Source organism: Hyla sarda, chromosome 7 (genome assembly GCF_029499605.1).
Source record: "Hyla sarda isolate aHylSar1 chromosome 7, aHylSar1.hap1, whole genome shotgun sequence".
Lineage (NCBI taxonomy): Eukaryota > Metazoa > Chordata > Amphibia > Anura > Hylidae > Hyla > Hyla sarda.
The window spans coordinates 182,609,983-182,632,619 of NC_079195.1; the positions used below are offsets into that span (position 1 = coordinate 182,609,983).

The window sequence follows — 22,637 nt, forward strand, 5'->3', positions numbered from 1 at the left end:
AATAGATTGCCTATCCACATTGGTTGAATTATTAGGAGGAAATATGAGCGATATGTGTAATAAAGAAAATGCCTTTGATATCTTCACAGGAGGGGTAAAATCAACTTTCAATCCGCAGGTAGTCCCAGGGAGCAATTTGGACTTGTTCTATCACAAAGTCCTAGAACATATCAAGGCTTTAAAATATCCGGTAGATAGCCCTAACTTCACAATAAAAGAAAAGCAGGCGTTAGAATGGCTAAAATCTTTAAAGGGGTTCTCCGGTGCTTAGACATCTTATCCCCTATCCAAAGGATAGAGGATAAAATGCCTGATCGCGGGAGTCCCGCTGCTGGGGACCCCTAGGATCTTGCACGCGGCACCCAGTTTGTAATCAGTCCCCAGAGCGTGTTCACTCCGGGACTGATTACCGGCGACAACAGGCACACGGGGGAGGGGGCGGGACGTCACACGCCGCCCGTCCCCTCCCCCGTGTGCCGTCACGCTCCGCCCCTCAATGCAAGCCTACGGGAGGGGGCAGGATAATAAAGGTGGTCACTTTATAAAAATCAGAGACTTCATGTGCTGCCGAACAGACTATGTTGTTTATGCATCGATATGCGAATGTGGGCGATTTTACGTGGGAAGTACCACTCGACCCATGCATGTGCGGTTCAGGGAACATGTGTACTCACTGAGAAAAGGTTCCCCAAGAGTGATGCAACATTTCAATGAAATACATAAAGGAAACCCAGCAGCCATGACGTTCTTTGGCATTCAGCGAATCCCATTCAGAGCAGGTGCAGATAGAAAGATAACCCTGCTGCGTACAGAAGCTAGGTGGATCCTGCGCACGGATGCGCGGGGTAACCTAGGTCTGAATGACAAGTTAGATTTTGCAGTATTCTTTTAAAAAGGTCTCCTTTACTATGTATGTATACTATTACCTTGCATTGGATTGTTTTTAACCGTTTTTAAGTCACCAGCACTTTCTTGTAACAGACCTACCTGATGATGTCAATAACAATAGGTGTATAACCGGGACTGACGTTACCAGGCGGAGTGGTACTACGAAACAGCTGTCACACTGGTTCTAAGGAACATCCGGGCACTGCCGGCCACTGCTAGTTCAGCTGCACCCTGCACTTTCTTTTTTTGTTCATCACATCAAATAAAGAGCAAAGAAACATTTCCTGCGAAGAGTGTTGAGTGCTAACCTTGCATATTCTTCTCTAATCACATGTAAAGATGTAACATTTATAAATTACACACAAAAACAAATGTTATGGATGTTTTCTACACACCTTTGGCAGTGGGACCTTATTCCCTTATATTCCTACTGTATTCCACGGCAAAAAAGACGCATGCACTTTTCTGCAAATTACCACAGTTTCTCAGTGCAGTTTTTTGATACCTGATTTTATTCACAACTGGATTTGGCAACAAAAGACCACATCCCTTTGTTATCTGTAAGGGCGTATTCACATGGCAGATAGTGTGATGCATGGGGGGGGGGGGGGGGGGGAGAAAAAAAAACCACACACTGCAAAACCTGCATAAGTTTCATGACAAAATACTACAAGGTTATTGACCGCAACCTTTTTAAACAAATAAAAGTAACCATAAAATTGCAGCAAGTCATGGTACGACAAGCCTAAATCCTGACGTGTTTTCAGACATTACACAGTAGTGCAAGTAAATGGGGTATATTGCATGTGCAGTGTGAATCCATTCATGGATGATCAGGTAAAACATTTCCCATATTTGAACTGGGAGATGAGACACCAGATTTCTAGTATTCACAAAACATTCACCACATTCAGAACAGATGAATAGCTCCTTTGCATTATGAAGTCTCTGATGTTCCTACAAACAACATCTTGTGGCAAAAGACTTGATATATCTGGCACAAGAATCCAGCTTATTGCCAGTGCATGTCGCTCAAGCACCAACTTCTGTGAAAACCATTTTCTATGTTGTGGATAAAGAGCCGCATCCAGGAATGGACCTAATGGTGCACAACAGAGGAAGAAAAGCAGGCAAAAATCTTCTTTTCCACAAAGTAAACTTTCGTTCGTGTAATGAGAGTTCTTGTAAAACACTTTTTTTATTCAGACATGACAAATATTTTACATGGATACAATATTCCTTTACCTTTGTTTCGGGTGGACCCACACTGCATCCTACTGGAAGATCAGCAATGTTTTGGGTTATATGCATTAGTCCTAGATTGCTTTGGTGCATATGACTGGAGTTCAATCTACCTACAAGAAAAAGAGGAGTTTTATGAAAATCTCAGAAATAGGTGGGTGTCATAAAAATGGCATAGCCACTATAGTGAAGGAATGGTGTGAGGATCCATCCTTAAAGTGGTACTCCGTTGTTCAGCATTTGGAACAAACTGTTCCAAACACTGGAGCCGGGAGCTTGTGATGCCATAGCCCCGCCCCCTTATGACATCATGCCCCGCCCCCTTATTGCAAGTCTATGTGACAGCCGTCAGGCCCTCTCATAGACTTGAATTGAGGGGGTGGGGTGTGAAGTCATGAGGGGGCGGGGCTATGACATCACGAGCTCCTGGCTCCAGCGTTAAGAACAGTTTGTTCCAAACGCTGAGCAGCGGAGTACCACTTTAATATGTAAAATGGCTAAACGGCTATCATTCTCTGTACTATACAGCCATACAACCAGTAATAACCAGGACATACTCTTAATTTTTTTTGAAAATTGTTTAGCATTTCCCAAAACATAAAATCAAGAAAATCTGAGACAAGTACAAAACATGTGCAAGTGCAAAATCACAGAATAACGATAATGTCATTACAAAACCACAAAAGCAATAAAGTATTAAAGGGCAATCAATGATTCTCTCCTAGTAAAAAAGAGAGAGAAAGAGAGAGAGAGAGAGAGAAAGAGAGAAAGAGACAGAGTGAGACAGACAGAGAGAGAGACAGAGACAGGACAAAATAAGGCTATCCTGGGCATTTAGTACAATTAAAATAGGAAAGGGAATTGCTACATATATTGAGCACCCCAAAAGTCATCCCAAATAGACCATGTGTGATTAAAACAATCCATGGTGTAATTCAGGCTGGCAGGAGAACACTCCATAGTGTGTACATCCCTACATCTGGAAAGGAAGTAAAGGGAAGAAGGTGAAGACATGTAATTCCAAATTAGGGGAATAAGGTACTTGTCAGCATGTGGAGTCATCAATAGCAAGGACTGACCATACTGTAGACTGGACCATGTTCCAATAACCCACAAGAAGAGGTTAATTATTAAAAAAATTTTTTACAAAAAGACAGCCTTAGACTTAAATGGGTACTCTCATTAAACATTACTTTTATTATAATATAGATTATGTATAAATAACAATCTTTGTAATATATTTTATTTAAAAAAAATGTACCTTTCATACTTTTTTTTTACATTTGAAATCCTGGCGACTAGGTGTCACCCTACATGGTCCAGGAAGCATTTTCCCCCCCTCATGCAGGGCACGTTCGGACCACTGCTGGCCGGGCAGCGTGGTCCAACGTGGTCCGAAAAGCGCGTCCTCGGCTCGCTCTCTGCCTGTATTTGAAACAGGCAGAGAGCGAGCACAGTGCTCGTGTGCGTGCGGCGTGCCTAATTTACATATCCCCGCCCCCTGTACCTCCCCCTTCTACTCATTGCAGCTCGGATAGAGGAGAAATCTGCACCACACCCCCATGGGAGGAAGAATCATATTTAGGCAAGTATAATCTCATATATATATGTGTGTGTAGCTATCTATCTATATCTACTATATCTATCTCTATATCTATCTCTATATATCTATCTCTCTATATATCTATCTCTCTCTCTCTCTATATCTATCTATCTATCTCTCTCTCTCTATTTATTTCTATCTATCTATATCTATCTATTTATCTCTCTATCTCTCTCTATCTATCTCTATTTATATCTATATCTATATATATTGAGCCAGCATGGTATGTACGCTCATTTTCATGTAATGAGCCAGCATATAATGCACGCTCAACATCAGGTATTGAAACAGCATGGTATGCACGCTCAATTTCATGTATTGAGCTTGCATAGCATGCTGGCTCAATATATGATAAGCGTGCATTGCATGCTAGCTCAATATATGTAATGTAGCTAACCAAATTACCCCCTAGGGGATCTATGGGCTACTGAAGCAAATTTACAACATTGGGGATGTGAACCCCCTCAGGGAAACCCTGAATAAAGACCCTCTCTGGTCTAAAACTTAATTATTATTTGCAAAAAGATTAAAAGTACTAGGTGGCAGTGTGTGATTAAAATTACAATCCCTTATTTGTTATATTTCAGTTTTATGGCATCCTATGCATGGATGTTATTGACCACGGGGCTCTGTTTGCAGTTCTCTGCTCTGATGCCGTCTTCAGACATAGCATCACACAGCTCCGTGATCCATCCATATTCAAAAACGGGGATTGAGCTAAAATCTGTTCTCCTCTGACTCAACGTTTCGCAAGTAGGATCTGGCTTTTTCAAGAGTGTGAGGTACCTGGTCAATAACATCCATGCATAGGATGCCATAAAACTGAAATATAACAAATTAGGGATTGTAATTTTAATCACACAATGCCGCCTAGTGGTAACTGAGCACCCTTAATTATTATTTGCAAAAAGATTAAAAGTTAAGTTTTAGACCAAAGAGGGTCTTTATTCAGGGTTTCCCTGAGGGGGTTCACATCCCCAAGGTTGTTAATTCAATACATGTAATGAGCCAGCTTGGTATGCACGTTCATTATCAGATATTGAGCCAGCATGCAATGCACACTCATTTCCATGTATTGAGCCAGCATGGTATGCACTCTCATTGACAGTAAATGAGCAAGCATGCTGGCTCAATACATGAAAATGAACGTAGATACCATTCTGGCTCAATAGCTGATATTGAGCGTGCATAGCATGCTGGCTCAATACATGAAAATGAGCGTGCATACTATTCTGTCTCAATAGCTGATATTGAGCGTGCATAGCATGCTGGCTCAATACATGTAATGAGCCAGCATGCTATGCACGCTCAATTTCACGTATTGAGCCAGCATGCTATGCACGCTCAATGTCAGATATTGAGCCAGCATGTTATGCATGTATTGAGCCAGCATGTTATGCACGCTCAATATCAGGTATTGAGCCACCATAGTATGTACGCTCATTATCAGGAATTGAGCAAGCATGCTATGCACGTTTATTTTCATGTATTGAGGGTGATTAGCATGCTGGGTCATTACATGATATTGAGCGTGCATAGCATGCTGGCTCAATACATGTAATGAGCCAACATAGTATGCAAGCACAATATCAGGTTTTGAGCCAGCATGGTATGCACGCTCAATTTCATGTATTGAGCGTGGATAGCATGATGGCTCAATACATGAACATGAGTGTGCATACCTTGCTGGCTCAATAGTTGATATTGAGCGTGCAGAGCATGCTGGCTCAATGGCTGATGTAATGAGCCAGCATGGTATTCACGCTCATTTTCATGTATTTAGCGTGCATAGCATGCTGGTTCAATACATGAATATGAGCGTGCATACCATGCTGGCTCAATACCTGATAATGAGCGTGCATACTATGCTGGCTAATTACATGATATTGAGTGTGCATAGCATGCTGGCTCAATAGCTGATATTGAGCATGCATAGCATGCTGGCTCAATACATGGTATTGAGTGTGCATAGCATGCTGGCTCATTACATGTAATGAGCCAGCATGCTATGCACGCTCAATATCATGTATTGAGCCAGCATGCTATGCACGCTCAATATCAGCTATTGAGCCAGCATATTATGCATGTATTGAGCCAGCATGCTATGCACGCTCAATATCATGTATTGAGCCAGCATGGTATGCATGCTCAATTTCATGTAATGAGCCAGCATGGTATGCACGCTCATTATCAGAAATTGAGCAAGCATGGTATGCACATTTGTTTTCATGTATTGAGCATGCATAGCATGCTGGCTCAATACATGATATTGAGCGTGCATACCATGCTGGCTCATTACATGTATTGAGCCAGCATGCTATGCATGCTCAATATCTGGTATTGAGCCATCATGGTATGCACGTTCATTTTCATGTAATGAGCAAGCATGGTATGCACGCTCATTATCAGGTATTGAGCCATCATGGTATGCACGTTAATTTTCATGTCATGAGCAAGCATGGTATGCACGCTCATTATCAGGAATTGAGCAAGAATGCACGTTTATTTTCATGTATTGAGCGTGCATAGCATGCTGGTTCAATACATGAAAATGAGCGTGCATACCATGATGGCTCAATACCTGATAATGAGCGTGCATACCATGCTGGCTTATTACACGATATTGAGTGTGCATAGCATGCTGGCTCAATACATGTAATGAGCCAGCATGGTATGCACGCTCATTAACAGGTTATAATTATTATGCATATTTTTGGATGAAACAAATTCACTGTTATCATCACCATCTATACTGGAAGGCTGCAGTTTTACCTTCTACATAAGCTTACTAGGTAAAACCGCAGCAATACAGAATAATGATGAAAATAGAGAATTTATTCCATCCAAACTATAAATGTATATTATGTTTTGACTTTCTTCCTGCAGGGCACGGCAGCTCTGTACTCCGACATTCCTCCACTATGTATGGCACGTGCAAGGAGGAGACACAGAAGCTGCCGTCCCTGCCTTGTACTTAGCCTGTATGCGCGCTCCCGAGAGTGAGAGCAGCATACAGGAAGAAGGGCGGAAGCCAGCCCTGTGAAGCCTCACATGACGTCTAGCTTGCCGGGCCACGCCCACTTCCTCCCTCACTGAACCACTGAGGATTGTGCAGGCTGACAAGCCTGGAAAAGAGGTACAAAGGGGGGGGGGGGTTTGAACAAAATAAAAGCCAGGATTAGTGTCAAGGTTAGTCAGGGACATATGCTGGAGGGTTTTAGGGACAGATTACTTTATGATAGCTACTCTTTAACTGTAATACAGTGGTCCCTCAACATACGATGGTAATCCGTTCCAAATGGACCATCGTTTGTTGAAACCATCGTATGTTGAGGGATCCGTGCAATGTAAAGTATAGGACAGTGGTCTACAACCTGCAGATCTCCAGATGTTGCAAAACTACAACTCCCAGCATGCCCGGACAGCCAACAGCTGTCCGGGCATGCTGGGAGTTGTAGTTTTGCAACATCTGGAGGTCTGCAGGTTAAAGACCACTGGTAGAGGAAGTTGTACTCACCTGTCCCCGCCTCTCCGGACCATCACCGCTGCCCTGGATGTCGCCTTCCATCGCTGTCGCCACATCCCCGGGGTGTCCCCGACGCTCCGGCAAGGTCTCTGCTTCCCCGGCATCTTCGCTCTCCGTCGCCCCCATCACGTCGTTACGCACGCCACTCCTATTGGATGAAGGGACGGCGTGCGCAGCGACGTGATGACGACGATGGAGAGCGCTGATGATGCAGGGGATCCCGAAGAGGACGCGCCGGAGCCCCGAGGACAGGTAAGTGATCGTCTGCGGACCACACAGCGCACCGTAAACGGCTATCCGGCGGTGGCTGAAGCAGTCTGCGCTGCCGGATAGCCGTTTATACGATGGCCCTGACATACAAAAGCATTGTATGTTGATGCTGCCTCGTATGTTGAAATGATCGTATGTCGGGCCACCATAGGTCGGGGGGGGGGCTCACTGTATAGACTTCAATAAGGTTGTTCTGTGAAGCATAGCTAGAAAAACACCCAATTTCTGTCAACCATGTTTTCCAAATATTGGTCAGAAAAACTAAAGAATAACGCAACTACTGTTTACCTGAACTTATGTCTGACGCGACCTCCTCCTCCTTACACTGTACACCATCTACTGGAGGGATATTCTGGTCATCATCTTGTGAGATTGTTTGACATGAATGAACTGTGCAAAACAGAGAAATGTAGGAACTTAATAAATGATATAAAGAGAGTGTGTTCTCCTAAGAGGAGCAGCCGCGATCATATCAAAAACATAAACCTAAGCCAAGCATTGTCTATGGACATAGTAGGAAGCAAAGGTCCTAAACTTGCTTAAATATTTAGAAAACCTTTCCTTCCCTTATTGATGAGACGATCGACAGATTGAGTCCGCAGTATTACTGGCGCATCCCATATTCTTACAATTCAATGTTTTAGATAATTCTCTTTCAAAGGGGCTTTTCTGGGACTTTAAACGGTAACTATAATATTGCTGCGGCTGCAGGATACCTTTTGGCCAATCCGTATCCAGATTGCTTTAGGAGCAGGCTTCGGAGTTTCTAGGAGTATGAATGTGTACCCTTTAGCATTGATGATCCTTAGGATAGGCTGTCAATATTAGATCGGTGGTGGCCCTGGAAATCAGACTGAATGAAGGGGCCACAACGCTCTGGCACCTGGACTCTGGCACAAGAGCTCTGACTGGTAAAGACGCAGTCTATGAATGGGATTAAAGGGGTATTCCAGGAAATAATGTTTTTATATATATCAACTGGCTCCAGAAAGTTAAACAGATTTGTAAATTACTTCTATTAAAAAATCTTAATCCTTTCAGTACTTATGAGCTTCTGAAGTTAAGGTTGTTCTTTTCTGTCTAAGTGCTCTCTGATGACACGTGTCTCGGGAACCGCCCAGTTTAGAAGCAAATTCCCATAGCAAACCTTATCTAAACTGGGCGTTTCCCGAGACACGTGTCATCAGAGAGTACTTAGACAGAAAAGAACAACCTAAACTTCAGAAGCTCATAAGTACTGAAAGGATTAAGATTTTTTAGTAGAAGTAATTTACAAATCTGTCTAACTTACTGGAGCCAGTTGATATATATATATATATAAAGTTTTTTTCCTGGATAACCCCTTTAAGCTGCAGTACCTGATACAGCCATTGCAATATGTAGAGTCAAGCCTGAATAACAATAAGGGTAGGGTCACATGGAGGCCACGAAGCGGCAGATTTCCCAAGCAAACATACAGATCTACCCAGTAACAGCAAGGTGCTTGCTCTTGTGACTGCCGATGGTGCACGTGCAGCGAGAAATACGGTGAAGATGCGCTCCGTGTGACCCCATCCCCAAGAGACCGTAACACTCACTAGAGCACCAGGGCCTATTCAGAAATAGCGATATCTCACCTGCACTTATAATAATAGGGAATTCTTCCTCCTTGCACTGCTGTATAGCCCATATATGTAAGTTATTGTCATCTACAGTACCGGTCACTGGTTCATCTTTCACGTCTTGTTCACCCTAGATGACACAGAATGTTATTATAAGTGCTCGTGACATTTATCGCTGTTATTAGAAATTCTGATGACAGATGGTAACTGGTCGTCAATGCTGGATTGTGGGTTTTTTTCTTTGTATAGCAGGAAGCCCTTCTATTCTTATCAGAACTCTTAACTTTTTGCTTGGTAACTTTACTGTTAATACATAAATGTAGGTGCACTACTGTGGTAGATGTAGACAGTAACATGACTACCCCTCAAAATGATGTTAAAATTGAGAAATTAGCCAGTATATACTTACATAAAGGACATACCTGAGCCCACACACCAACACCAAGGTTTCTCAAGTGGCACGGGACCTAACACTAACCTACCTGTGCCATATGGGCAATACCAGGGGCCAGTGGGCAATTACAGCAGCATTAGGTCCGACTCACAGCCTGCTCCCAGTTCACTCCAGTGTGGCTGTGCACACATACAAGGGGAGGAGGGAGGAAGGCCATGAGCCCCACCTCAATTTTAACATCTTTTTGAGGGTTAGTCATATGTTACTGTCTACATCTACCACAGTAGTGCACCTAAATTTATGTATTATTCTATATATTACACATCCACACTTTTCATCGGGTGTAGGATGCCATTATGGCACTTGTAGTCTGCTGCAGGCATCCCTCATTGTATGCATTTAATGCCCTTAGCAACGGAACACAAGCGCAGGATCTGCTCCCCCGGCATAAATGCACAACTGTATTTGGGGTTGAGCACCTCCAGCCATTTGAAACCACGTTTTTTTTCTTGTTGTTCATAACTTTACTGTTACCAAGACAAGCCCCCAATGGTCTCTAATCTTTATAGGAAGCTTTGGGAATGAAGGGGACAATTCTTTTAAGAAAAAAGACTGAAGCCTAAAGGTGACAAATGCAATTTATGACATAATCTCTCCTCTACTTTTACTATTTACAGTCCCTAAGAATTTAGTAATCCCCTGCAATCCGTACATGATACACTGTTACTAGAGATGAGCGAATTTACAGTAAATTCGATTAGTCACGAACTTCTCGGCTCGGCAGTTGATGACTTTTCCTGCATAAATTAGTTCAGCTTTCAGGTGCTCCGGTGGGCTGGAAAAGGTGGATACAGTCCTAGGAGACTCTTTCCTAGGACTGTATCCACCTTTTCCAGCCCATCGGAGCACCTGAAAGCTGAACTAATTTATGCAGGATAAGTCATCAACTGCCGAGCCGAGAAGTTCGTGACTAATCGAATTTACTGTAAATTTGCTCATCTCTAACTGTTACCTTTGGATAATAAGAACATATAATATTAAGGAACATCTACAGACAATATAAAATATTACACAGTAGCAAACTACTTAACTATTTAAACAATGGAAATGTGGGCCTTTACCACAAGAGCGTACGGTCCATGAGGGAATAGGGAAGACACAAGAGGTAAAAGTGTTTGTTGTGGAAAAAGGTCCAGTAAGTTAGTATGCATAAAGCTGCATGTACCAGTCTCCCAGACAATGTCTCTGTGTACACATATGAAGTGCATAGATTGTAAGGAAAGGGGTGGTCACATCTTGTTAAAACATGGCTTCCTGGCCCCTCTCATCTGTTTACCGTTGCTGGAGCGGAAAAACAGACGGCTGTCTTACACAATTTGCGCTTCCCCCTTGATTCCCCCGGAGTTATGGAAACAGCATACTTCCTGATGCTACGCCATTTACACAACTTCTATTAAAATCTATGGGACTTAGGCAACTTGTGGAAGACTGGCTAGCTGTTTTTTTTTTTAGTTACCCGACTACCTCTGGCAGCTGCAAGCCGGCTGACAGGGGCTGAGAAGCACTACTTTAGGGAATACCTTTTTAAAGGGCAGCATTAAAGGGGTACTCCGGTGGAAAACCTTTTTTTTTTTTTTTTTAAATGAACTGGTGCCAGAAAGTTAAACAGATTCGTAAATTAATTCTATTAAAAAATCTTAATCCTTCCAGTACCTATTAGCAGCTGTATGCTACAGAGGAAATTATTTTCTTTTTGAATTTCTTTTTTGTTTTGTCCACAAAGCTCTCTGCTGACATCTCTGTCCATGTCAGGAACTGTCCAGAGCAGCATAGGTTTGCTAGGGGGATTTTCTCCTGCTCTGGACAGTTCCTGATACGGGCATCAGGTGTCAGCACTGTGGACAAGACAAAAAAGAAATTCAAAAAGAAAAAAATTTCCTCTGTAACATACATCTGCTAAAAAGTACTGGATGGTAGGGATCGACCGATATTTTTTTTTTAGGGCTGATACCGATAATCGGTGGAGGTTAGGGCCGATAGCCGATAACTTATACCGATATTCCGGTATAAGTTATCGGCTATTTATTCCCCCGCAACACCGCTGCAGATCATTGATTTAAAGCGGGCGCTTTAAATCAATGCACTGCAGTGGCTTTTGCGGTGCCATAGGCTGCTGCCTCCACCACCCGCTTCTCTCCCCCTGCCTATTCGGGGGTTCTGAGACCTATCACCGCCACCCCCCCCCCCACCGCCCTAGCCCCATTGCCTCCCCCATCCCCGGTTTTATAATTACCTGTTCCCAGGGTCCACTCTACATCTGGCTCCGGTGGCGTCCTCCTGAACTGTCACTGTGCGCACTGACGGTGACGTCAAGTCGCGCACGTCACGTCACTGCGCGCAGCGTAAAGCAGGATGCAGCAGGAGCAAGAAGAAGCGTGGGCCCCGGGAACAGGTAATCATAAAACCGGGGATGGGGGAGGCAATGGGTCCGGGGCGGTGCAGTGGGGGGTGCGACGCGGTGCGGTGGGGCGTTTTCGGGTCGGGGAACGCGGTCGCGCTGCGGGGGGGGGGGGGTGGGGCATTATCAGCTTATCGGCAAGGTAATTGCCGATACCGATAATGCCCAAAATCGTGATTATCGGCCGATAATATTGGCCATACCGATAATCGGTCGATCCCTACTGGATGGGTAAAGATTTTTTAACAGAAGTAATTTACAAATCTGTTTAACTTTCTGGCACCAGTTGATTTAAAAAAAAAAAATCTCCACCGGAGTACCCCTTTAAGTTCTGGGGGATGATGTAGAAGGGCAGGTTAACAAAGACAAGTTAGATTAAGGATGTGCTTCTTGGAGTGACCAGCGGCTATGCAGTCCGGATTCAGACGAAGACATGATTCTGGCATGTTCACAAGAACTACACAACTTTTCCCAACTGCTTCAGCAGCAGGGCAGGATTACTAAAAAAAAAACATGGAGAAATAATAACAACATGTACTGGGCCAGTGGCATCTCTCCAGAAGTAGCTTTTCATTTGGACCTAAAGCGTTTGGCTGGAGTACTTTTTTAAGTTGGATGGACTTGATCCGTAACAGTACAAAGTACAGCAATGTTTTCACCCTTACACAGTGATGGGTCTTTCAAAGGGTTGAAAAAAACCCCCATAGCTGAAACATTGCTGTGCTTCGTACTGTAAGATGTTGCAATAAAAGATTTCACTATACTAGGATGGCGGACCTGCTCTTATCTTTACATAATGGTGTTCATAGAAATGTTCATTAGTGGAAATCCAGTTGCAGAGATTCCTACCAACTGCTCAAACATTGCTGTTATCATGGAAGCACACTTCTTATGGAAACACGTCACTCTCTGAGTATTCGTGGGGGCAGGAGTAGGAATCCCAATCCTTTACGGCATGTAGACAACATTTAGCACACCACTTTGAAGCTGAATCAAAGGTTACTTTATTTGCAAACCAACAAAACAATGACGTTTCGGTCCACACTAGACCTTCTTCAGACCGGATTGCTGCGGAGGTAAAAGAAAATGGAGTCTATAGCCTATAGCCGTGATGCAGGGTACAGTCGTCCCTCAACATACGATGGTAATCCGTTCCAAACGGACCATTGTTTGTTGAGGGATCCGTGCAATGTAAAGTATAGGACAGTGGTCTACAACCTGCGGACCTCCAGATGTTGCAAAACGACAACACCCAGCATGCCCGGACAGCCGTTGGCTGTCCGGGCATGATGGGAGTTGTAGTTTTGCAACATCTGGAGGTCCGCAGGTTGAAGACCACTGGTATTGGAGGTTGTACTCACCTGTCCCCACCGCTCCGGACCGTCACCGCTGCCCTGGATGTTGCCCTCCCTCGCTGTCACCGCGTCCCCGAAGCTACGGCAAGGCCTCTGCTTCCCCGGCATCCTCTCTCTCCGTCGCCGCCATCACAGTGTTACGCACGCCGCTCCTATTGGATGACGGGACGACGTGCGCAGCGACGTGATGACGACGATGGAGAGCGCCGACGATGCAGAGGATCCCGAAGAGGACACACCGCAGCCCCGAGGACAGGTAAGTGATCGTCAATGGACCACATGGAGCACTGTAAACGGCTATCCGGTGGCAGCTGAAGCAGTCAGCGCTGCCGGGAAGCCGTTTATGCCATGGCCTCGACATACAAAAGCATTGTATGTTGATGCTGCCTCTGTTGAAATTATCGTATGTCGGGGCCATCGTAGGTCGGGGGGGGGGGGGGGGTCACTGTATACCCTGCATCACGGCTATAGACCGACTCCATTGTTATAATGTTATCATGGAAGCGCCATTTTCTCACCTCTCTAGTCAGCAGTTCAATGATCTTGTTGGTGAGGTCTAGAATCTTCTCATTATTCTCCCTCTCATGTGAGGAATGTAAAGGTGCTGTTATGTTGTCTTCATCACATCTCTTAATTGGTACATAATCCTAAGTGAAAAATAAACTCATTAGTATTAGTAGACTGCAGAGTTATGGCCTTGATACAGCTACATAAACTCAGAATAAACTATAGGACCAGGCTAGATCAGTGACATTTTGGTGTCAATAAGTGTGTCAGAGAGAAACCCATCAATTCTGATTACTGATATGTTACATTCACTCAAGTCACAATTGCTAAGAAAAAATTCCCTTAGCAATTCAGACCAAAATTTGCACAGAAATCCAAACAACAAATACCAAACCAGCAGATGTACCAAATCCGCTAGATTTTATTGTGGACCTTTCTGTGGAAAATTATTGAGTGTCTAAAATTAATTTAAAAAAATAATAAAATCTAATAAACCGCACTGTAGTCACCTACCCTAGGAAATACTTCCCTGGTGTCTCTGGGGATGCCAATATGTGACCAATGCAGCTTGTGCTTGGCTGCAGCGGCCAGATGTTGGCAGAACACAACATTGCTGTCAGGGGAACAGTAAGGAGAGTACAGTGGTCTTTTGTGTATTTATTTTTAATCTGACTCAGGTCGGCTCATTCAAATGAATGAGATGGGGTTCGGGTTACCTGCAGCAAAATATGCGGGTAACCCGGTGGTGGTCGCCGCCCAGTGCTACGCCATTTTATGCTAGGGGCCTTAGGGACCCATTCTAAATAGGTGGCCTTGACGTGGTGAGTGGGCTTGTACCTTTTGATCAAAATGTATACTAACTACCTGTTAGTTTTTGAATTTATGCTGAGAAGCAACTAGATCAAAATACAAAATTTAGATGTGCGACGTAGCTACCTGCTACTTTATAGGTTTGGCTGAGGGGGTGGGGCAGAGTGCAGACCAAGTGAAAGCAACAAAAAGGGAGGGGGATAGAAAACACAGTGTGAATTCAAGTAGAGAAAGCAGACATGGTGCACATCTACATTTTGTATTTTAATCTAATTGTTTCTCAGCTTAAATTCAAAAACTAACAGGTTGTTAGTATACATTTTGAATTCACATTGTGTTTTCTATGCCCCCCCCCCCCCCCCCCCTCTGTTTCTGCGCTCTGCCCCACCCCCTGAGCCCAACCTATAAAGTAGCAGGTAGTTACACAGGGCCCTTTCATTTCTGGCAGCCTCCCAGTCTGACTGGGACCACATGGTAAGTGAGCTATTACACCTTGTTCACACTGGTGTGGTGCTGTGTGGAGTCCATTGCTGCAGTGTCGCCGTGTCTGTAGGGAGGTGCGGCCCAGGGACTGGTTTGAGTGGCACTGTGGCCGCTCTGCCAGTGGGTCGTTCCCCCTGTGGGCACTGGTGTTGCGGCGGTGGTGGTCGCCGCCCAGTGCTACGCCATTTTATGCTAGGGACATTAGGGACCCACTCTAAATAGGTGGCCTTGACGTGGAGAGTGGGCTTGTATCTTTTGATCAAAATGTATACTAACTACCTGTTAGTTTTTGTACTTATGCTGAGAAGCAATTAGATCAAAATACAAAATGTAGATGTGCGACCAGGTCTGTCTACTCTACTTGAATTCAAAATATGCAATAGGATTTGCTTGCGGATTTCTTCTCCTCCATTGAATTAACAATTTCATGCATTTTTCTCAGTAGAAACTGACACGCTGTGGAATTAAAGTGGACCTGTCGCCCAATTTTTTTTTTTTATATAACAGATAATACCACATGTATAATTGTAATATACATTGATTTAAAAAATGTTGCCCCCTGAGGAGGGAGCCTTAACAGCTGTAGGGGTAGCAGGCAGACACAGTTAATAGTTACTTTGTTAACAGAAAGTTTGTAAAAATGTGATGTTCATGCATTTGGTCGCTGATTGAAGCAGTTATCCATTAGTGCCGGGGGAACTATTTTGGTCCCTGTGGATATACAGTTTTAAGAGTGAGAGGAGGTGTTATAGCCAAATTGGTAGTTACGCGTCATCGGAAATCAGAGGCCCCCCACAGGCGAATGAACTGATTTCCTTGCTTAACACGGCATATGTAAATATGAAATGATTATAGCCATGAATGAGGGAACATCATTAGTCAAAGTCAAGCGGCTGTGGTACAGATGGAAAACCTCTGTCTACTTTTGTGATTAGGGGAAGGAAAGCATTGGTTAGCAGGATGCATACGACTTAAGGCTCATGACTGTGAATAGCAACAACTAAAATAGCTTATTGGTTTGTGGGAGGAACTTCTGCTATGTTCAATTTCCATAGTGGTCTTTTCATTGTCAACCAGTCTGCTTATACTCGCTGTATTTCTGGTCTAATTGCAAATGTACCTGGAAATGTTCTTGAGTTATTGTTTCCATTTTGATACCTGTTGTATCGTAAAACTTTAATAAAAATTGGATGAAAAAAAAAAAAAAAAAAAGTGTGAGAGGAGGTGAATTACCATATATGCATATTATGATGTACCACTTATCTCTTGCATAATAAGCAAACTATATATAAATAATCTGTCTCTCTTGGCTTCGCATTTTCATGGGTATTCCTGCCTGTAATATTTTATAATAATTGTTGTATATTTATTTTCATTATAATAAAGTGGTAAATTGCTTGGAATCATAAACTCTAGTGTTTTTTCTTTGGTATACAATGTATATTTGTAATATACATTGATTAAAAAAATGTGTGTATTTTTGGGTGGAAAAAATGCTGTCCCTGCAGCTATTGCCTGTGTGTGTCTATGAGGAGCTCTGTGCAGGCTCCTGGATTGTCAGTGATCCTCACTGCACAGAGCCCCGCTTGTCCTCACTGCACAGAGCCCCGCTTGTCCTCACTGCACAGAGCCCCGCTTGTCCTCACTGCACAGAGCCCCGCTTGTCCTCACTGCACAGAGCCCCGCTTGTCCTCACTGCACAGAGCCCCGCTTGTCCTCACTGCACAGAGCCCCGCTTGTCCTCACTGCACAGAGCCCCGCTTGTCCTCACTGCACAGAGCCCCGCTTGTCCTCCCTGCACAGAGCCCCGCTTGTCCTCCCTGCACAGAGCCCCGCTTGTCCTCACTGCACAGAGCCCCGCTTGTCCTCACTGCACAGAGCCCCGCTTGTCCTCACTGCACAGAGCCCCGCTTGTCCTCACTGCACAGAGCCCCGCTTGTCCTCACTGCACAGAGCCCCGCTTGTCCTCACTGCACAGAGCCCCGCTTGTCCTCACTGCACAGAGCCCCGCTTGTCCTCACTGCACAGAGCCCCGCTTGTCCTCACTGCACAGAGCCCCGCTTGTCCTCACTGCACAGAGCCCCGCTTGTCCTCACTGCACAGAGCCCCGCTTGTCCTCACTGCACAGAGCCCCGCTTGTCCTCACTGCACAGAGCCCCGCTTGTCCTCACTGCACAGAGCCCCGCTTGTCCTCACTGCACAGAGCCCCGCTTGTCCTCACTGCACAGAGCCCCGCTTGTCCTCACTGCACAGAGCCCCGCTTGTCCTCAGTGCACAGAGCCCCGCTTGTCCTCAGTGCACAGAGCCCCGCTTGTCCTCAGTGCACAGAGCCCCGCTTGTCCTCAGTGCACAGAGCCCCGCTTGTCCTCAGTGTACAGAGCCCCGCTTGTCCTCAGTGTACAGAGCCCCGCTTGTCCTCAGTGTACAGAGCCCCGCTTGTCCACCCACACTTCCTGTATTAGGTCTCCTCACAGAGACACACAGACAATAGCTGCAGGGACAAACATATACACATTTTTTTACCAATGTATATTACAAATATACATATAATGGTATTATCTACATTATATAAAAAGTTTTTGTTGACGACAGGTACACTTTAAAAACCTGCATCACAAACTTACCGCATGTGGACGAGATTTGTTAAATATGTGTTTTGTATTTTACTGTAAACCACTGCAGATTTTCCATAAACCAATCTAGATGAAAAATCCACAGCTATTCTGTAACATGTAAAAGTAGCTAAGACACCAGTTTGGTGTCAAATTTTGTTTTTCCTGATACTGAAACTTTTTCTGGAAAAATCACTGACAAGTAGTTCTCTCCTGAAGAAGCATATTTTCCTACATTTACTGTTGCGGTACGTTCACATGGGCGGATTTGCTGCAGAAAAATCCTCTGCACATCCTTGCTACACACTGAAGTCAATGGGGTCTACTACAGATTTTCAGTAAGATTTTAAGTAAACCTACATGTAGTATGGCATCCCACAGAGATAACAGATAGGAATACTGAGGAGGGAAAATCATTCTAATAAAAGAAGTAAGAGCGATGTCATGTGGCATCATTTCTATAACCTCTTACCTCCCCAGTCAGTAGGTAGATGATCTTCAGGGTGAGGCATAAGATCTTCCCAGTCATGTCACTCCTGTCCATTTCTAACCTTGTACTGAATCAGTGTCCACTTATAGTCATTCCATCAGATGAGCACTATCCACACAATAAAGCCTGGAACCAGTAGACATAACATGTAATGTAGTAAAATCACAATAACATGATCCAATGACATGATAAGTATTACTATTCAGGCAGAGAAAACATGCCCCATAAGCCCAAATTTACACACTATCTTAAAGAAAAAAAATAAGAAAAGAAACTATGTAGAGCCGACCTTAAAGGGGTACTCCGGTGGAAAACATTTTTTTAAATCAACTGGTGCCAGAAAGTTAAAAAGATTTGTAAATGACTTCTATTAAGAAATCTTTACCCTTCCAGTACCTTTTAGAAGCTGTATTCAATTTATTTTTGTCTTGTCCACAGTGCTCTCTTCTGACACCTGATGCCCGTATCAGGAACTGTCCAGAGCAGGAGAAAATCCCCATTGCAAACCTATCCTGCTCTGGACAGTTCCTGAGATAGACAGAGGTGTCAGCAGAGAGCATTGTGGACAAGACAAAAAAGAAATTCAAAAAGAAAACAATTTCCTCTGAAGCATACAGTACTGAAAGGATTAAAGGAGAACTCCGGAATAGAAAAATTGTCCTCCATACTGCCGGCAGTAAAAAAATTTATAGATACATACCTTCCTTCGCTCATCCGGTAACCAGCTCCGGCCTCCGCCGCGATCCTCTTCCTGGTTCCCGGTGGTCGGCGAGTCATACTGCACTCAGCCAATCACCGGCCGCAGTGAAGTCCCGACTCGGCCGGCGATAGGCTGAGCGGCAGTATGGCGTTTTCGGCCCCGGCAGCAGGTGCCGGTGTAGTGAAGAATTTTGTGTCCTAAAGCGCTCTCACACTGCCGCTCAGCCTATAGCCGGCCAAGTCGGGACTTCACTGCGGCCGGTGATTGGCTGAGTGCAGTATGACTCGCCGACCACCAGTAACCAGGAAGAGGATCACGGGGGAGGCCGGAGCCGGTTACTGGAGGCCCCGGGGGAGCGAAGGAAGGTATGTATCTGTTTATTTTTTTACTGCCGGCAATATGGAGGACAGTTTTTGTATTCTTCTTTAAGATTTTTAAATAGAAGTAATTTACAAATCTGTTTAACTTTCTGGCACCAGTTCATTAAAAAAAAAGTTTTCCACAGGAGTACCCCTTAAATTCTCCAGATCGGGCAGGCTACCAAACCACAATCTGTGGCAGATACTCTTTTATTCAGGGAGGAAAGAGGGGCTGTAAAACCACAAATACTGACATTTTTTCTGTTCTTTGTTGCAGAATTTGGAGCCTTAGGGTCTATTCACACGGCAGAATTTCAGCCTCAAATTGAAGCCCATAGACTTCTACGGGATTCCGCACTCCAATTCACACTTCTGAATTTCCGCAAGCAGACACTTAGTTTGGTCAGTAGTTTTACCAAAACCAGAAGTGGAACTGAGAGAAAAATAACTATAATGGAAAGATGTGCACTTTTTTCCTATAGTTTAGGTTCACTCCTGGTTTTGGTAAAATTATTGACCATAAAAGGCTACTTAACTAATAAGTCCCAAAATACAGTGTGTGAATCAAGCCTCATGCTTTTCTGTTGTGTTTTATTGGTGTTTTTTGTGGTCAGAGGCGGTTTCTAAAAATTGCAGAACGATGTAGTGTTGGGTGTAGTGTTGTGTAATGACAAAAGTGCAGTGGGTGGAAATAATGGCACATAAATATTGGCTAAGACGGAGTTCACATTAGCATTGATTTCCATTCAGAGGAGCAGTACTAGCAAAGTCCGTTTAAATTATGGAAATTGGGCGGAGAAAAAATCCTGCATGTCCTAATTTATTCTGTGAAACAACGAACCCTCATCAAAATCAGTGTCATTCAGGGTCTGTTCGGCAAAAAACAAAAGAGCCATTCAGACACTGAACAAGGCAAAGCACAACAGCAGTGTGCACAGAGCCAAAACCGGTGTGTGAAAATAGCCTTTGGTCTCAGTTGCAGGTCTGGACAATACGTCACGGGGGGCAGCGTTATTCTGTCCAGCGTGTGCACAGGAAGGGTTCGGGTGACACTGTGCTATGTGTGGGTGTCCTCTCTGCACCCCGCACACACAGCAGAACGAGACCCCCCCGAGCACACTGCACAATGCTCGAGTGTTTGTGCCTGTGAGGTCTATCAGTTTTCTTGGCCTATGCGGGGCTGGCGGTGTATGCTCATGCATGCGCAGTACCGTTCACTTCAGAGAAACAACTGTAAGCGCATCACAGGACGTGACGTTCAGGAAAATGGCGCAACATCAGCACTGCAATCTTTTGTTGTTCTACTCTTATGGCAGACAGAGCAGAACATTGGAAATACTTAAAGGGGTACTCCGCCCCTAGACATCTTATCCCCTATCCAAAGGATAGGGGATAAGATGTCAGATCGCCGCGGTCCCGCTGCTGGGGAGCCCCGAAATCCCCACTGCGGCACTGCGCTATCATTACAGCACAGAGCGAGTTCGTAGTAATGACGCGCAATACAGGGGCCGGAGCATCGTTACGTCACAGATCCGGCCCTCGTGACGTCACGCCCCTTTCAATACAAGTCTATGGGAGGGGGCGCGGCGGTCGTCACGCCCCCTGCCATAGACTTGCATTAAGGGGACGGGCTGTGATGTCACGAGGGGCAGAGCCATGATGTCACGCGGCTCCGTCCCCTGTATCGCCCGTCATTACGCAGAACTCGCTCTGTGCTGCGGTGCCGCAGTGGGGATTCCGGGGCTCCCCAGTAGCGGCACCGTAGCGATCTGACATCTTATCCCCTATCCTTTGGATAGGGGATAAGATGTCTAGGGGCGGAGTACCCCTTTAAAGGGGTATTCTCATTTCAGAAAGGCATCTCCTATTCACAGGATAGGGGATAACAAGTGGAACGGGGGGTGGGGGGTCAAACCAATGTTATCACCGCCAATCACTAATCACGATTTAACCCTCCGATTATCGGACCGTAAAATCAGACAAAATTGGATTGCAAAAAATCGTATACAATCGTTTGTAAAAATTTCTTTGCTATCCAATTTAAAATTGTATCCAAAAATCGTACAGATGAAAAATTTTCAATAAATATCTGATCCTGTTTTTAAAATAAATTTGTATGCCAATGGCAATAAAGTTTTATATATTTGAAGTGTATGTGTTTTGAAGTCTACTGCGCATGCGTACAAAAAAATCGTGTGCGATTAATCTGATCGATTAATCGCACAGTCACACGATTCCAGGCGATTTACATAGACATCAATAATAAAATCAGAAACGATTTTGATCCGATTTTGAATCTAGACGAAAAATCGTGATCAACCGCGATTTTACCTCCGATCTTAAAGGACAACTGCAGCGGAATTACATTTATCCCCTATCCACAGGATAGGGGATAAGTGTTTGATCGCCGGGGGTCCGACCGCTGGGACCCCCCTCGATCTCCCTAACGGTTCGCCGGCATTAGCGCCCATGGTGACGTAGCGTCGACCTAGAGGTCGACGGTGACGCCCCGTCCCCATACAGTTCTATGGGGGATATGGGGAGGCACCAATGCTGCCTCCCCGCCTCTCCCATAGAGATGTATGGAGGAGGCGTGGCGGCCGCAATGTCATGCTGCAGCTGGCACGCCCCCTGCACGGGAGAGCCGCGGCCCCGTACAGGAGATCGCCGGGGGCCCCAGCGTTCAGACCCCCCCCCCCCCCCCCCCCCCGCGATCAAACACTTATCCCCTATCTTGAGGATAGGGGATAAGTGTTTGTACCGCTGCAGATGTCCTTTAAATCGTGCAAAATCAGATGCGGATCAAAACTGATGCATTTGTTGTCTATCATTAATGAATAGAAATCAATGGATACGACTCGGCGTGCAGATTTGTACGATTTCAAAGTAAAAAATCGTGAGAAGATTTGGATGGTAACATTGTGATGTGACTGGACCCTTAGGGTATGTTCACACTGCGGAATTGTAGCTGAATCTCCGCTTGTGGAATTCAGCCAGCGGAGATTCGGCCTGGCAGGCGGCGGCGGTAGGACCGCGCGGCACTGCACCATCACCATTGAAGGCTATGCAGTGCTCGCGGACTTCTGCGCAAAGAATGAACATGTTCTTTCTCTGCGCTGAACAATTTCAGCGCCGGAATTGTCTGCCGCTTAAATTCCGCAGTGAGAACGGGTCACGCGGAAGACTCATTCACACAGATGCTAACGTTCACTGTGCGGAATTTTACTCGCGGAATCCCGCTCACGGAATTTCGCAGTGTGAACATACCCTTAAGCAGGAAAACTGTAGCCTCAAATAGACCCAGTGCAGCGTTCCATTCATTGTCTATGGGGCTTCCAA

At 44.9% G+C, this 22,637-nt stretch overlaps 1 protein-coding gene across 4 annotated transcripts in view; it reads right to left on the reverse strand.

Moving 5' to 3' along the window:
* LOC130282835 (zinc finger protein 568-like) overlaps positions 1-22,637 on the reverse strand; it is a 52,523-nt gene that overhangs the window by 15,816 nt on the left and 14,070 nt on the right. For all 4 annotated transcript variants that reach the window (XM_056531663.1, XM_056531666.1, XM_056531665.1 and 1 more), the window contains exons 2-6: positions 18,222-18,365; positions 13,856-13,984; positions 9,146-9,260; positions 7,818-7,919; positions 2,134-2,243 (exon numbers count right to left, since the gene is read on the reverse strand). In XM_056531663.1, the coding sequence (XP_056387638.1) occupies positions 2,134-2,243; positions 7,818-7,919; positions 9,146-9,260; positions 13,856-13,984; positions 18,222-18,293 (528 nt within the window). In that variant the 5' untranslated portion in view covers positions 18,294-18,365. The remainder of the gene's footprint in view (positions 1-2,133; positions 2,244-7,817; positions 7,920-9,145; positions 9,261-13,855; positions 13,985-18,221; positions 18,366-22,637) is intronic.